Source organism: Myxine glutinosa, chromosome 8, assembly GCF_964187855.1.
Source record: "Myxine glutinosa chromosome 8, kmMyxGlut1.1, whole genome shotgun sequence".
Lineage (NCBI taxonomy): Eukaryota > Metazoa > Chordata > Myxini > Myxiniformes > Myxinidae > Myxine > Myxine glutinosa.
In genome coordinates, this window is record NC_136268.1 from 151,212,740 (window position 1) to 151,226,263 (window position 13,524).

General features: G+C 44.1%; 1 protein-coding gene across 1 annotated transcript in view; it reads left to right on the forward strand.

Annotated features, from left to right (window-relative positions):
* The first annotated feature begins 1,446 nt into the window (after nt 1–1,446).
* LOC137433028 (14-3-3 protein gamma-B) overlaps nt 1,447–13,524 on the forward strand; it is a 34,204-nt gene continuing 22,126 nt past the window's right edge. The window contains exon 1 of the mRNA XM_078783853.1: nt 1,447–1,479. Coding sequence (XP_078639979.1) covers nt 1,462–1,479 — 18 coding nt within the window. The 5' untranslated portion in view covers nt 1,447–1,461. The remainder of the gene's footprint in view (nt 1,480–13,524) is intronic.

The following is a 13,524-nucleotide window of genomic DNA, read 5'->3' on the forward strand; positions in this document are numbered from 1 at the left end:
TTTGTCTCCCGTCGCACCGCGGAGCGAAAGGGGGACTATGGTTTTCCCGTCCGTGCGTGTGGGCGTGCGTGCGTGCGTAAGTGAAGGACCGAATTTTAATTTGGTGTGTGGGTGCAACCCACGTCAAAATCCAAGATGGCCGCCACCATGTATGTCTGATATCATGTATGTCTGAACCTTGTGAGTGGAATATCTTGAAAAATAAATGAACTACTAACTTCTAATCTGGTGTGGGTGTATCGAGGCATAAGGAAGAACGCTATTGAAAATTGGGTCGCCACGTCAAAATCCAAGATGGCCGCCACCATATATGTGTCTGAAACTTGTGAAAGAAATATCTTGAAAAATAAGCGAAGTACCAACTTCTAATCTGGTTTGTGGGTGTATGTAGGCACAAGCAAGAACGCTGTTTAAAATTGGGTCGCCACGTCAAAATCCAAGATGGCCGCCGCCATGTATGTCTGAACCTTGTGAGATGAATATCTTGAAAAATAAGCGAAATACCAACTTCTAATTTGGTGTGTGGGTGTATCTCGGCATAAGGAAGAACGCTATTGTAAATTGGGTCGTCACGTCAAAATCCAAGATGGCCGCCTCCATGTATGTCTGAACCTTGTGAGCGAAATATCATATCATAGCATGTTTTCTGCGTCTTCCACTTTGTCAACTCACATCACTTCCCCGACGGGGGACCGAGGCGTAACGCTTGTTTTTTTGTTTTGTTTTTGTATACGAGATCGAGGCTCGTGTAAGAGCTAACATTAATCACAAAAAAAAAAAAACGGACACATAACACATAATAAAGGGAGCAGGTGACAAGATGGGGAGAGACGGGGAAGCACACAAGTACAACAGTAGAGAACAGGGACATCGGGAGATCTGTGGAAGGGAGAGGGCTGGGTGAGGAGGGGGAAGGGGTACAATTACATAATATAAAACAAATTGACACGACTAGTAATTTCAGGAAAGAAGTCGGTATTTTAAAAAAGTGGATCTGGGGTGAATTAGTGGGGGTAGAAAAGATCAAGGTTTTAGATGGGGGAAGATAATAGATTGTGGTGAACAGCTGTTTTAAAGACTTGGAGGGAGAAGTGGGATTGAAGAGAGTGAGGGAGTTTGTTCCAGAGCGAGAAAAGAGGAATGAAAGAGTGAAGGTGAGCAGAGAGTCTTGATTTTGGTGGTTTCACCAGAAGATGGTTGCTGGCAGATCTTGTGCGACCTGCAGGAATATTTGGGAGACAGAGCTGGGGGGGCAAGGCCGGAGAGGAGTCGGTAGAAGACAGAAAGACCACCTACCTACCTACCTGCCTGTGGTGAGTGAGTGAAAGGCCCTTGGAGTTAGCGTCATCACGGGAGGTTCCAATGATTCTGAATGCTTTGGTTTCAACAGCGTGAAGCTGAGCTCGGTGTGAGGCAGGAGCACCGGCCCACAGGGGAGAACAGTATTCCATTGAGCTGCGGATGAAAGCCTTGTATGTGGTGAGGACAGAACCTTGTATGTCGTGAGTATGTGGTTTTCAGAACATACGAGTTTTAAACAGATTATTCTCGTACATTGAAATAAATGAATCCCTGTGTTATAATGCTTTGATGTCTTGTACTCCAAGGTTTATAAGTAAATGTTGGACTTGACAAGTTGAAGCAATACTACGGTGATTAGATACTTGACTTGGTGAATTATTGACATCTCTGCTGGTTAATTCTCACACTTGTATGATGTCTGGCATGTTGTATTTGTGATATCTGCTTCCACCAGGTGGCGGATTCAGATACATCTGTCTGTAGTCGATTACTCTATTCTGTCTGTTCTGTCTATTCTTCATATATACAGGGTGTTTATAAAGTCCCTATCTATTTACAGTCACGTGAAAAAGTAAGTACACCTCATGTAAAGTTTTGACTTTTTCAACATATTTCAGCATACAGCTATTTGTCCCCCGTCGCACCGCGGAGCGAAAGGGGGACTATGGTTTTCCCATCCGTCCGTCCGTGCGTGCGTGAATGCGTGCGTAAGCGAAGGACGGCATTCGAATTTGGTGTGTGGGTGCAACCCACGTCAAAATCCAAGATGGCCGCCACCATATATATGTCTGAACCTTGTGAGAGGAATATCTTCAAAAATAAGGGAAGTACCAACTTCTAATCTGGTGTGTGGGTGTATCTAGGCATAAGGAAGAACGCCATTGAAAATTAGGTCGCCACGTCAAAATCCAAGATGGCCGCCACCATATATATGTCTGAACCTTGTGAGCAAAATGTCTTGAAAAATAAACGAACTACTAACGTCTGATCTGGTGTGTGGGTGTATCTACGCATAAGGGAGAACGCTATTGAAAATTGGGTCGCTACGTCAATATCCAAGATGGCCGCCGCCATGTATGTCTGAACCTTGTGAGCGGAATATCTTGAAAAATAAGCGAAGTACCAACTTCTAATCTGGTGTGTGGGTGTATCTAGGCATAAGGAAGAACGCTATTGAAAATTGGGTCGCCACGTCAAAATCCAAGATGGCCACCACCATATATATATATATATATATATATATATATATATATATATATATATATATATATATATATATATATATATATGTCTGAACCTTGTGAGCGAAATATCTTGAAAAATAAACGAACTACTAACTTCTAATGTGGTGTGTGGGTGTATCTACGCATAAGGGAGAACGCTATTGAAAATACGGTCGCCACGTCAAAATCCAAGATGGCCGCCTTGCGTCTTCCACTTTATCAACTCGCATCACTTCACCGAAGGGGGACCTAGGCGTAACGCTTGTTGATCTTCATTTCAACAATATTGATAGATAAAGGTGATATAATATAACAAATATCATGAAACATTTACATTTACAAACATTTACACATGAAACATTTACATGTACATTTACATTTACATTTACATTATAATTTAAATAAACATAAATGCAAATTTAGCATGTGGAAAAAGTAAGTACACCCCTACATTTATCACTACTTCAAATACCTAAAATTAGAATCAGGTGCACCAGCTCAGGTGCAAATGATTAGAACATTGTTAGAGAGGATCTTGGAGGAACCTGTCTTATTTAAACCTCAGACATTTCGTTTGGTTTGCTCTTTGTTGTTGAAGTGTGTGGCGTCACCATGCCGAGATCAAAAGAGCTCTCTGAGGCCTTCAGAAAGAAGGTTATAGATGCCGACGAGTCTGGGAAGGGATTTAAAAAGATCTCCAAACAATTTGAAATCAATCATTCGACTGTCCAGAAGATCATCACAAGTGGAGAAGATTCCAAACAACTGCCAACTTCTTCAGGCCAGGCCGCCCCAGCAAGTTCAGCCCGAGAGCAGACCGCAAGATGCTGAAAGAAGTCTCTGAGAACCCCCAGAATGTCATCACGGGACCTACAGGTAGCTCTGGCCACTGTTGATGTCAAAGTGCACGAGTCTACCATTAGAAAGAGGCTGCACAAATTTGATCTACATGGGAGGTGTGCCAGGAGGAAACCTTTGCTGTCCAGAAAGAACATCAGGGCAAGACTAAAGTTTGCCAATGAACACCTCGGCAAAGACCAGCACTTCTGGAACAATGTGCTCTGGACAGATGAGTCAAAGGTAGAGCTATTTGGCCACAGTACCAGAAGACATGTTTGGCGAAAACCAAAGACAGCATTTGACCACAATAACCTGATACCAACTGTAAAGCATGGTGGTGGAAATATTATGGTTTGGGGCAGCTTTGCTGCATCAAGGCCTGGGCAGCTCACCATCATGGAATCCACTATGAATTCTTCATTGTACCACAGGGTGCTTGAGGATAATGTGAGGCCATCTGTCAGAAAATTGAAGCTCAACTGAAGGTGGACCTTGCAACATGACAATGACCCTAAACATACCAGTAAATCCACCAAGGAATGGCTGAAAAGAAAGAAATGGAGGGTTCTGGAATGGCCAAGTCAAAGCCCGGATCTAAATCCCATTGAGATGTGGGGGATTTGAAACGAACTGTGCATGCAAGAAACCCCTCAAACATCGCACAGCTGAAATAATTCTGCATGGAGGAGTGGGCAAAAATTTCTCCCAGTCGATGTCAGAGATTGGTAGACAGTTATAAGAAACGCCTACTTGAGGTTGTTTCTGCTAAAGGGGGCAATACCACCTATTAGAGCCAAGGGTGTACTTACTTTTTCCACATGCGAAATTTGCATTTATGTTTATTTAAATTATACAATGGACTACAAAATGTGAATGTTTCATGATATTTTGTTATATTATATCACCTTTATCTATCAATATTGTTGAAATGAAGATCAAATAGCTGTATGTTGAAATATGTTGAAAAAGTCAAAACTTTACATGGGGTGTACTTACTTTTTCACGTGACACCTTCCATCACCATCACCATCACCATCATCACATCACCATTCCATCACCTTCCTCGCAATCGAAGTACCATTTTTCTTAATTGCACTTCTGGCTGGTGTTGGCTTAGCGGTTACGGCGCAGGCTTGGGATCCTAGGATCCTGAGTTTGAATCCCGGTCGATCGCTGAATTAACACCAGGGTGGTTGACTCAGCCTGTCATCCTTCCGAGGTCGGCAAATTGAGTACCAGCTTGCTGGGATGAATGATCACGGTGTGTACCCCGATTTAGAATAGGTACACCGTATCCCTGCGCATCATAAGAGGCGACTAAGGGTTGGCATGAGGAAGGGCATCCGGCCATAAAAACATTGCCTCAAACAGGGCCCCATGAGGTCATGGGGCCTGCAAGGCCAACCCCCACTCTAGCGGGGAAAAATTGCCTTGAAACGATCATTCATTCATTCATTTTCACTTCTGGCATTTGGTATATCTGAGCTGATGTCACCACGATTGTAAAACTCTTTGACAGTTTTGATCACTTGTGGTGACACAGCATCGCTTCTCTTCTTTCGGAATTCTTCCCAGTTCTGCTCCCCACTGATTTCTTTCATTTTTACTGCCACCTTCCTGGACATTCCTGCACTTTTCAGCAACTGTATACTCCTCTTCTTTGCAATTAATGCATTCGCTATCATTCGTCGTCTTATTGTGTCCTTCTCTCTCCTTGTTCTCAGTCCCAGTAGGGTATCTGCGACAGACTCTCTCACAGTTTCTGCAAGATAAAGTCTCTTTCTTGCCTCGAGAGATACCATCCCAAGCTTCTCTTCAATGGTTTTCCGAGAGACAGGACTCTGTTGTTCAATGCGAGCATGAAGGATGTCTGCCTTTAACTTGCGGTCAGATGGTAGATTCTGCACGAGTTTTTTCTTGTAACGGGACTTTGCTGTGCGTGTAGCAGCTGATGTGTTGTTTGCACTGAGTGACTGGTTAGCAGACAGAGATTGCTCAGTAGAACCAGACTGCTCTTCCACTTCCAAACTCATCTTTTTCATCTTGTCTAGTTGGTACTTCTCTCTTCTTTTTTCGTTTATGGCTGCAATTTCTGTCTGCTCATTGCAGCTCATGATTTCTTCTTTTGTTCTCTCCACTGTTCCCGCAGCTTTTCAGTGGCCTTTCTCGTCCTTGGCTGAGATGGCCGAGCTTCCCGTTTTTAATTCTGACTCTGCCTATATTGTCTTTGTCTTTCATGCTGCAGCTCTCGATTCCGTTGTTTTGCCTCTTCTGATTGTCTCATCCTATAACTTTGGACTCTGAGCTTCTCACACTCCTTAAATATACTGTATGTCTCCGATTCTTCTTTCAATTGCTTCCTATACTTCTTTGCATACTCCTTCCTGCTTTGCTTTGGTAACTGCTCTTGAAGTTTGATTGGTGGAAATGACTTCCTCGGATGCAAAACACGAGGCTCCATATTGTAGTTTGCAAACTGTAAGAGAAATAACATTCAAAATATTAAATTCGATTCCATGTAAGTTTCTTTCAAAAAAAACTTTCCTTCACATGCATATTACAGATATGACAGGTTTGTCTGCTCAACCTCAAGGCTAATATCTGCAAAAGTATTTGGTTTGACATTAAGTTTCATTAAATTCCATAACCATAATATTGCATTTAACAAACTAGCCCTTTCATGTTCTGAAGTGAAATTTCATCAAATTTAATCTAATGGAAGAAATTGTGTCAGCATAATTATACGACTGTAACCCATAAGTGCTGTACGTTGGACTACGAGACGAGAAAACAAGCTTTCATGAATGCAGTGGTTATTGTTATGACAGTTGTATACTGTTACACCATCTCCAGTAAAACTACCATGTTGTTGGGAATAAAAACAAATAAACCTTAACCATAAACTTGAAAGCTCAATATCGCAAACAAAGAGAATAACCTTCACACAGAGGCTATTTTTGTGCCAGTCGTAACTGCCCCAATTGCTACTAGAAATGTCTCACAACTGGCGTAATTATTGTCACTTTGTTTAATAAAACCCGAATTGTGTCCAGTTATGTTCATCACAAAATTCACACAATATAAGAAAATAATTTTTACTTTTCATAAAGTAGTTATCAAAATATCAAAACCAATGTTATATATCACCAAAGAGAAAGGCCAAGCCACAGCAAAATTTGGTGAGGCTCGTGTTAAAAAATTTAAATCATTACGTAACTGTAAGCAATGCTTGTCCACTCAATTTTAGGTGCTATAATCTATAAATATTATACTGGTGACATATCAGTTTCATTTAATTCCTTGATAATGTGCTAAGGATATTAGCCTACCCATTACTGAAGCAAAATTAAATCACAATTATGATGGAAGACGTTATTTGGCTGAGTAAATATTCATAACTTAACATGCCATATGTGGGACTAAGAGAGAAGAGAAACTAAGTTATTTCGTGTCCCTGGTTATGTACATATTAATCAACACCAAGACAAACAAAAACAAACTCAAAATCTATGGAAATAAGTATAAAAACAAAGTTACATATCACTACAGAGAAAAGGATGAACCCAAGTGAAATTTTGCGACAGCTAGTACAGGTTACAGATTTGTACTGAGTGATATAGCTGTACATAACACGGACACCATGACAAGACAACAAAGCAAGACGATGATGGTGTCTGCGTTATGTACCTAACATTTTAGCAAAAACTCGCCAGGAAAGATGTTTCTAGAAAATCCATTCACAATATTACGATGTTAAACTAATATAAAAGAAAATAAAAATTCCGATGAAGTTGCGTTCGACCGTTTCTTTCTATCACACTATGCACGTACATAACTAGGACACTCTGACAAGCACGACAAAGACAACACGCCAGTAGACAACAGCGTCTGCGTTATGTACGTAAACATTTTTGCAGAAACTCGCCAGGTACCATTTCTTGAAAAAACAAATGAACTGATTACAATTTTAAATTAAATTAAACCAAAATAAGAGTACAAATTTAACGAAGTTTAGTTTGCGTGGTTCGTTTACCGGCCGCAATAAAACGAACATAACTGGGACACGAACGGCCGGCATGTCGATGATCACACAACAGCGAGACCAAGCTAGCTTGTGAGAGCACAAAATGTCAAATTCTTTCGGGTTATATCATTTTAATCTGCATCAAACTTTCTCTTTAAATATTTATAGATGTAATAGTCTTACCTTAGTGAATATCTAGGAGTGAAACCGCTACTTATGGATCGAAATCGAAGAGACTGCTGACGTGGCTTTCGTTGACACACTCCAAAATATGTACATAACGCGAGACGACAATGGCCGGACACGAAGAAACTTGACGGCTTGGGAGACGCGCGGAAAACGAAGCATGCGAGTTGACATCGTGCATACTTGGTAAACGCACTCACCGTTCATTTATCAGTGCTATTTACGCATTTTCACTTCCGCTGGCGCAATTAAATCGAAGTGTACGTACATAACGGGCCTGACACGAAAACCTGCTCGATTATATTTTCATCAGAAAAATCGTGTTTCGATTTCCATAAGTGAAAATCTCAACACTATGGTATTGTTTAGCCATTATCTGATACAATTATATAGTTGTCAATTTTAAGTTCATATTTATATGAAATTACATTCTTCAAAGTGTTCGTCACGTGCGGACACGAAGCGTTATGTACGTACACAAATATTCACTCGACAATAATTAATATTTTCCAAGTAGGATTAATGAATCAAACATAATGGACACCTAGATAAGACTTCATTCTTTCGTTTTAATATCAAAATGAAACTAGAAAAGCAATATAATACTGACAGTGGCACAACAAAAATGCATGTACTTCTCATGTAACATTTGAGCATCAAAAAATGGGCCTTTTTTCATGATCTAAATCATGCCAGGTAAATATAAAAGCAGTACAGTCTTAATTTATGGTTCTGTGAGCTTCCTCAGAGTGTTAACTTTACAGTCAAAAAGATTACTAACCTTCAGGGAGCTAAATTTCCAAATAATCATGACATGCTTTTGAGGACTGTATAGTGTACCCATGATCTGAGCCATGCATATATGTATGTATATATATATATATATATATATATATATATATATATATATATATATATATATATATATATATATATATATATATATATATATATCTATCCCTACTATATTTAAGAGATGTCTGTCACCATTTTTCTCAGTGTTGGCTGAACGGATCTTCGTCAAACTTTCAGAGGTTCATCAGTGTGTGCCTGGGAGTGTTTTAGGCAATTAAAAAAAAAAAAAAAAAAAACCATTATGAAAAAAAAAAGATCGTTTTTTTGGAGTTTAAAAAATATATATCGCTCGACAGTGCCTTAGCCTTTTTAAATTAATGACAGTTATATACAAGTACACATTCGCATAAATAAATACAAAACAATCACCAGACATTTGAATACAAATAAATCAAGCAATTCAGGAAGTGCACGAATTTCGTAGTACAGCTTCTTCTTCTTACTGATCGGCATCACACTTAACTCAGAAATGTGAGCCACATTCACCCACCAGCATATGTGTATATATATATATATATATATATATATATATATATATATATATATATATATATATATTGTTGCGAATATGGAATTTGGCCTCCATATCCGCTTGTAAATATTCCCCTATTTTCCCCAATACTCCCCAACTATCCCCAATCCCCCATTCCCTAGTCCCATTGTCTGTAAACAACAATCAGTAGAGCCGACCTTCCCCTTATTCCCCCATTAAATGTCGTGCCCAGGTCCACCGCACCACACGTAGACAACTTTCGGACATCTTGCTAGTTATTCTTAGTCTATGTCAGTTAAGGCCTCGTTTCCATTAATTATGACTCTTCGTTGCACCAGAATGTGATTATATGGCATCAGTAGTGAGTTTAGGACCTTTCCCATACCTCCTTCCATCTTCCATACCTCCTTCCATCTTCCATACCTCCTTCCATCTTCTTCCACAACTATAACTACAACAACAGAGGAGATGGGGGCGGCGCGGCGGCGCGGGGGAGGATGCGTCCTCACACCGGCTCGGCGCTCCACGGGGTTACCAGAGGGGCTGGCTGTCAGCTCCTCGTCAAGGGCGGAGCCTGGTAACCCCCCCGCACCCAATCAGAAGGGCGGACCGATTCCATCTGGGGCGGAGCTAACGAGCCGAGGGCGTGTCACTCCCCGCCGGATATACGTGGCGACTTAGCGGACGTGACGTGAGATGCGCCCCCAGCTGGAGAAAGAAGTACCTGCGCGCGCTGAGTCAGAGGCGCCCCGCCTGAGAAAGAACGTTGCCTGCGATCGCTGAGAGGAAGCGAACCCGCCTGGGAAAGAACGTTACCTCCGAGCGCTGTGACCTCCCCGCATCTTTGGACCGGACCGAACCGTGTGGATTCTGCCCCGAGCCCAGGCGCACCTGGAGCCACCGATACCTGCCTTTCCCTGCCATCAATCCCCGTGTGAGTCAGCCGTTGTCCCGTTTATCTGTCGTCTGTCCGGGGTCAATATAAGAGTGTGTCTAAGTGCCTGTCTTCCTGTGATATACCTCTAGCCCCTGTAATCTAACCTTTCCGTACGAATATAAATGAGAATCGAAACATTGGTGTCTGTCATTATAATCCAGCCGGGTGTCTTCTTTTCCTTTATTGATCCAGCGTAGCGCGGCTCCGTCAACGTCGAGTATAATCGGGTAATTTGTGCGGACACGACGGCCATTCCGCTCGGCCCACCTTAACATCAAAGTCGTGTCTGTAACAATTGGTGTCGAGGAGTGAGATTCGGACCCGGGACTAAATTAGTTAGGCCCAAATTTTGGGAGGGAAAATCGATTCGGAGCGCGTACTGCGCTCTACAAAATCGATCCGGAGCGCGGTCCCGCGGTTACTGCGCTCGACGAAATTATAACAGCAAAATTTGGATTTGTGTTACGAAACTCGAATTTTGAAAGTCACGCTATGGCGGATCAAGACGGCTGGGGTCCGGTAGGGGAGAGTGAAGCAGGGTCGGTCCAGGACCAAATTGAGACACGTGAGGAGAGCGAAACAGCGGGGGTAGCAGACGCGCGAAATGGCGCCTCGCACATAGCTACGGCGGCCGCACCCGCTGCACAAGTGGGAGGGATGGCCCAGATGCAGGTCCTCATGGAGCAATTTATGATGCAAATGACGGCCCTTATGGAAAAGAATAGTGAGCAAATAGGGGTAATGGGGAAACGGATGGATGCTCGGAGTGAGCAATTGGGGGTAATGGGAAACCAATTGGGGGTAATGGGAAACGAAATGGGGGTAATGAGGGACGAAGCGAGGGGTACCAGTGAGGGATTAGACAATAATTTTAAGGGATTAGACAATAATTTTAAGGGATTAGACATGAAATTTGGGAAATTAGACGATAAATTAGGGGAAATACAGGAGGGGTTAACGGGGGTAGAAAACAGAATGGCCGCTCAAGAGAATCAAATGGAAGGGATGCAAAAAGGGTTAGAGGGGTTAGAAAACACCATGGAAGGCAAATTGAGGGACATGAGGGACCAAGCGGAAAGGGAAGTTAAACAAATGGGGCAGCAGATAGAGGGGGTCAGAATGGGGGTAGAAACCAAACTGGATGCTCACAGGGAGGAAATGGAGCAGATGAGGGTGGCATCTGGGCAGGAGATGCAAGTGATGGGAGAAGAGATCAGAAGAGGTGTGAGTGAGGAGGTCGGAGGAGTGCGCGAGGAGGTGAGGCACTGTAAGGAGCACATGGAGAAGGAGGTGAGAAAGGGGACTGTAAAGTTACAGGGGGGCATAGAGGTCCTGACGCAGGAGGTGGAACAGCTGACGGAGGGACAAAAAGAACTAACGGAGCAGGTTCAAAGGAACACTGCGGTATTAGGAGGGTTAAAAGTGACACAGAAAGAACTAAAAGACGACTTGATAGCGACGAAGAGGGAATGTCAGATGGTACGTGAGGGACTGACAACGAGGTTGGACGAGGTGGTAGAGGTAATGGAGACGAAGGACCGGCAGGTGAGGACGCACATGGAAACGGTCAAGGTAGCCTTGGAGGACGAGCTTGAGGAGACGTACCGGGGAATAAAAGAGGTGAAGCACAAATTAGAAGAAGTGGAAGAAGGGATGAGCGAAATTAAGAAGCGACGGAGAGGGGATAAGAAAGAGATAAAAGAGGAGATAAAAGAATTGGTCCAAAGTCTGTGTTTGGATCGTGATGATGTGCTCATTAACCGGATGAGGGATTCGCAGGTGATGGAGGAGAAGCGAAGAGGAAGAGGACCCGGTGTAAGTGGTGACCAATATGGTCGTGCGTATGATGCGCCAGGGGATTTAAGAAGCTTGGGGATTGGTATGGATCCGGGTGTTCGTGAAAGGCCGTTGGTGAGGTGTGTGACAGGTCTGGTGTGCGAAAGAGGAGGTGTGCGAGAAAGTCCGACTCTGGGGTGTGTGAGGAAAAAGTGTGTGCCAAGGAGTGAGGGTGTTGGCGAGAATGAGTCGGTCGTAGCGTGTGTGCGAGGGAGCACATGGAAGCGCGGTGTGGTGAGTGTTACAGAGGGTGTAACGGGAGAGTGTGCGCGAGAAAGGTGTGTGATGGACAGGTACATGAGGAAAGAGTGCGCTGTCAAAGGCAAGGAAGAATGCACACCTGTGGTGAGTGTTACAGAGGGTGTAACGGGAGAGTGTGCGCGAGAAAGGTGTGTGATGGACAGGTACATGAGGAAAGAGTGCGCTGTCAAGAGGAAGGGTGAGTGCGCTGTCAGGAATGGAGGTGAAAGTAGTGAGAGTGACATGGAGCGTGAGTTAGTTGTGACAGGTGAGCGAGGATGTACACCTGGGATGGAAGGATGCACACCTGGAATGGTAGAGCGTGAGTGGGAATGCACGCTGGAGTTGGTGGTGAGGCACGTGGTTGGGTGTGCGAATGAGGGCACACCTGTGATTGTCACAGAGGAGGTGACCGAGGAGGGGGCGCGAAGCGGTGTATTGGTGAGGTGTGCGACCAACGAATGTGTGCCAAAGTGTTCGGTGGTCAGGTGTGTGACCAAGGCTGTGAGTGGAATGGGTGTACCTGGGTGTGTAAGGAAAGGTACGAGGAGCATGGGCACGGCGGGATGTGTGAGCAAGGAACGGGCTGCGGGGTGTAAGCGTCCAGGTGAAGCATCGACGTTAGATGGGGTAGAGTTGAGAACGACTTATAGCCGAATCGGGCCCTCGGTGCGTGCTGGGCCTCGCTTTGAACGGCCGCGTCCGTGCTCCACTAGGCGGAGCGGGCGGCCCGATAGAAAGGGTCGTCATGGCGACCACTTTTTGTTGAGGCATCCCGGCAGGTCGAGATCGGGACATTGGATGGCTCCACGCCGAGGTGATGCGTGGGATCTCGGCCCGGGTAAGCCCCCGTCCCTGCACCGAGTGCCGGACGCATCCAGCCGCTGGCACAAAACAACCAGCATCCATTGCTTGGCTTTACGAAGCCGGGCTTTGGACAGGGATTGGCGCACCGAGAGGTATTAGTGAGTCGACTGGGTGATGAGGTTAGTGTTTTGGACCCAAAATTGGAGAAAAACAAAATTTGATGATTGGCAAGGGGTTGGCAGTAGTGATTGGCAGATGATTGGCAGATGATGGGCAGTGATTGGCAAATTTTTAATTTGTTGAAATTTGATGTGCAAAATTGGTAGTGAGAGACCCCCGATGTGGTGGGATGGCAAATCCACCATCCTTCCCATGTGGGGGCAAAGGAGCACTAGATTATGGGGTGTGTGGCAGTGAAAACTAGCCCGGGTGGGTTAGGTTATTAGTAGGGATCTAGAAGAGATTGACATTAGGTAACGTTAAGTTTAGTTAGTGACTGATACCTGTAGTGGGGACGCAGGTAGATTAGTATGGATGATAATGACGTGGGAGCGCAATAGTTTAAAGGGACGACTGGGAAGCGCAAGTTTCAGAAGGGAGTAGTTAGCTGAGATGATGCTGTGTGTGTGAGAATTGAACAGGTGTGATTGCACAGGTGTGCAACTGGACAGGTGTGTGGAGCAGTGTATGAGTAGTGAGTGTTGTGGATCAGCGCGAATGCGCTTGGGGAGAGAAGGGTGCAGGTGGCACCAGGTGTGAGAGCACAGGTGTGCAAGTACAG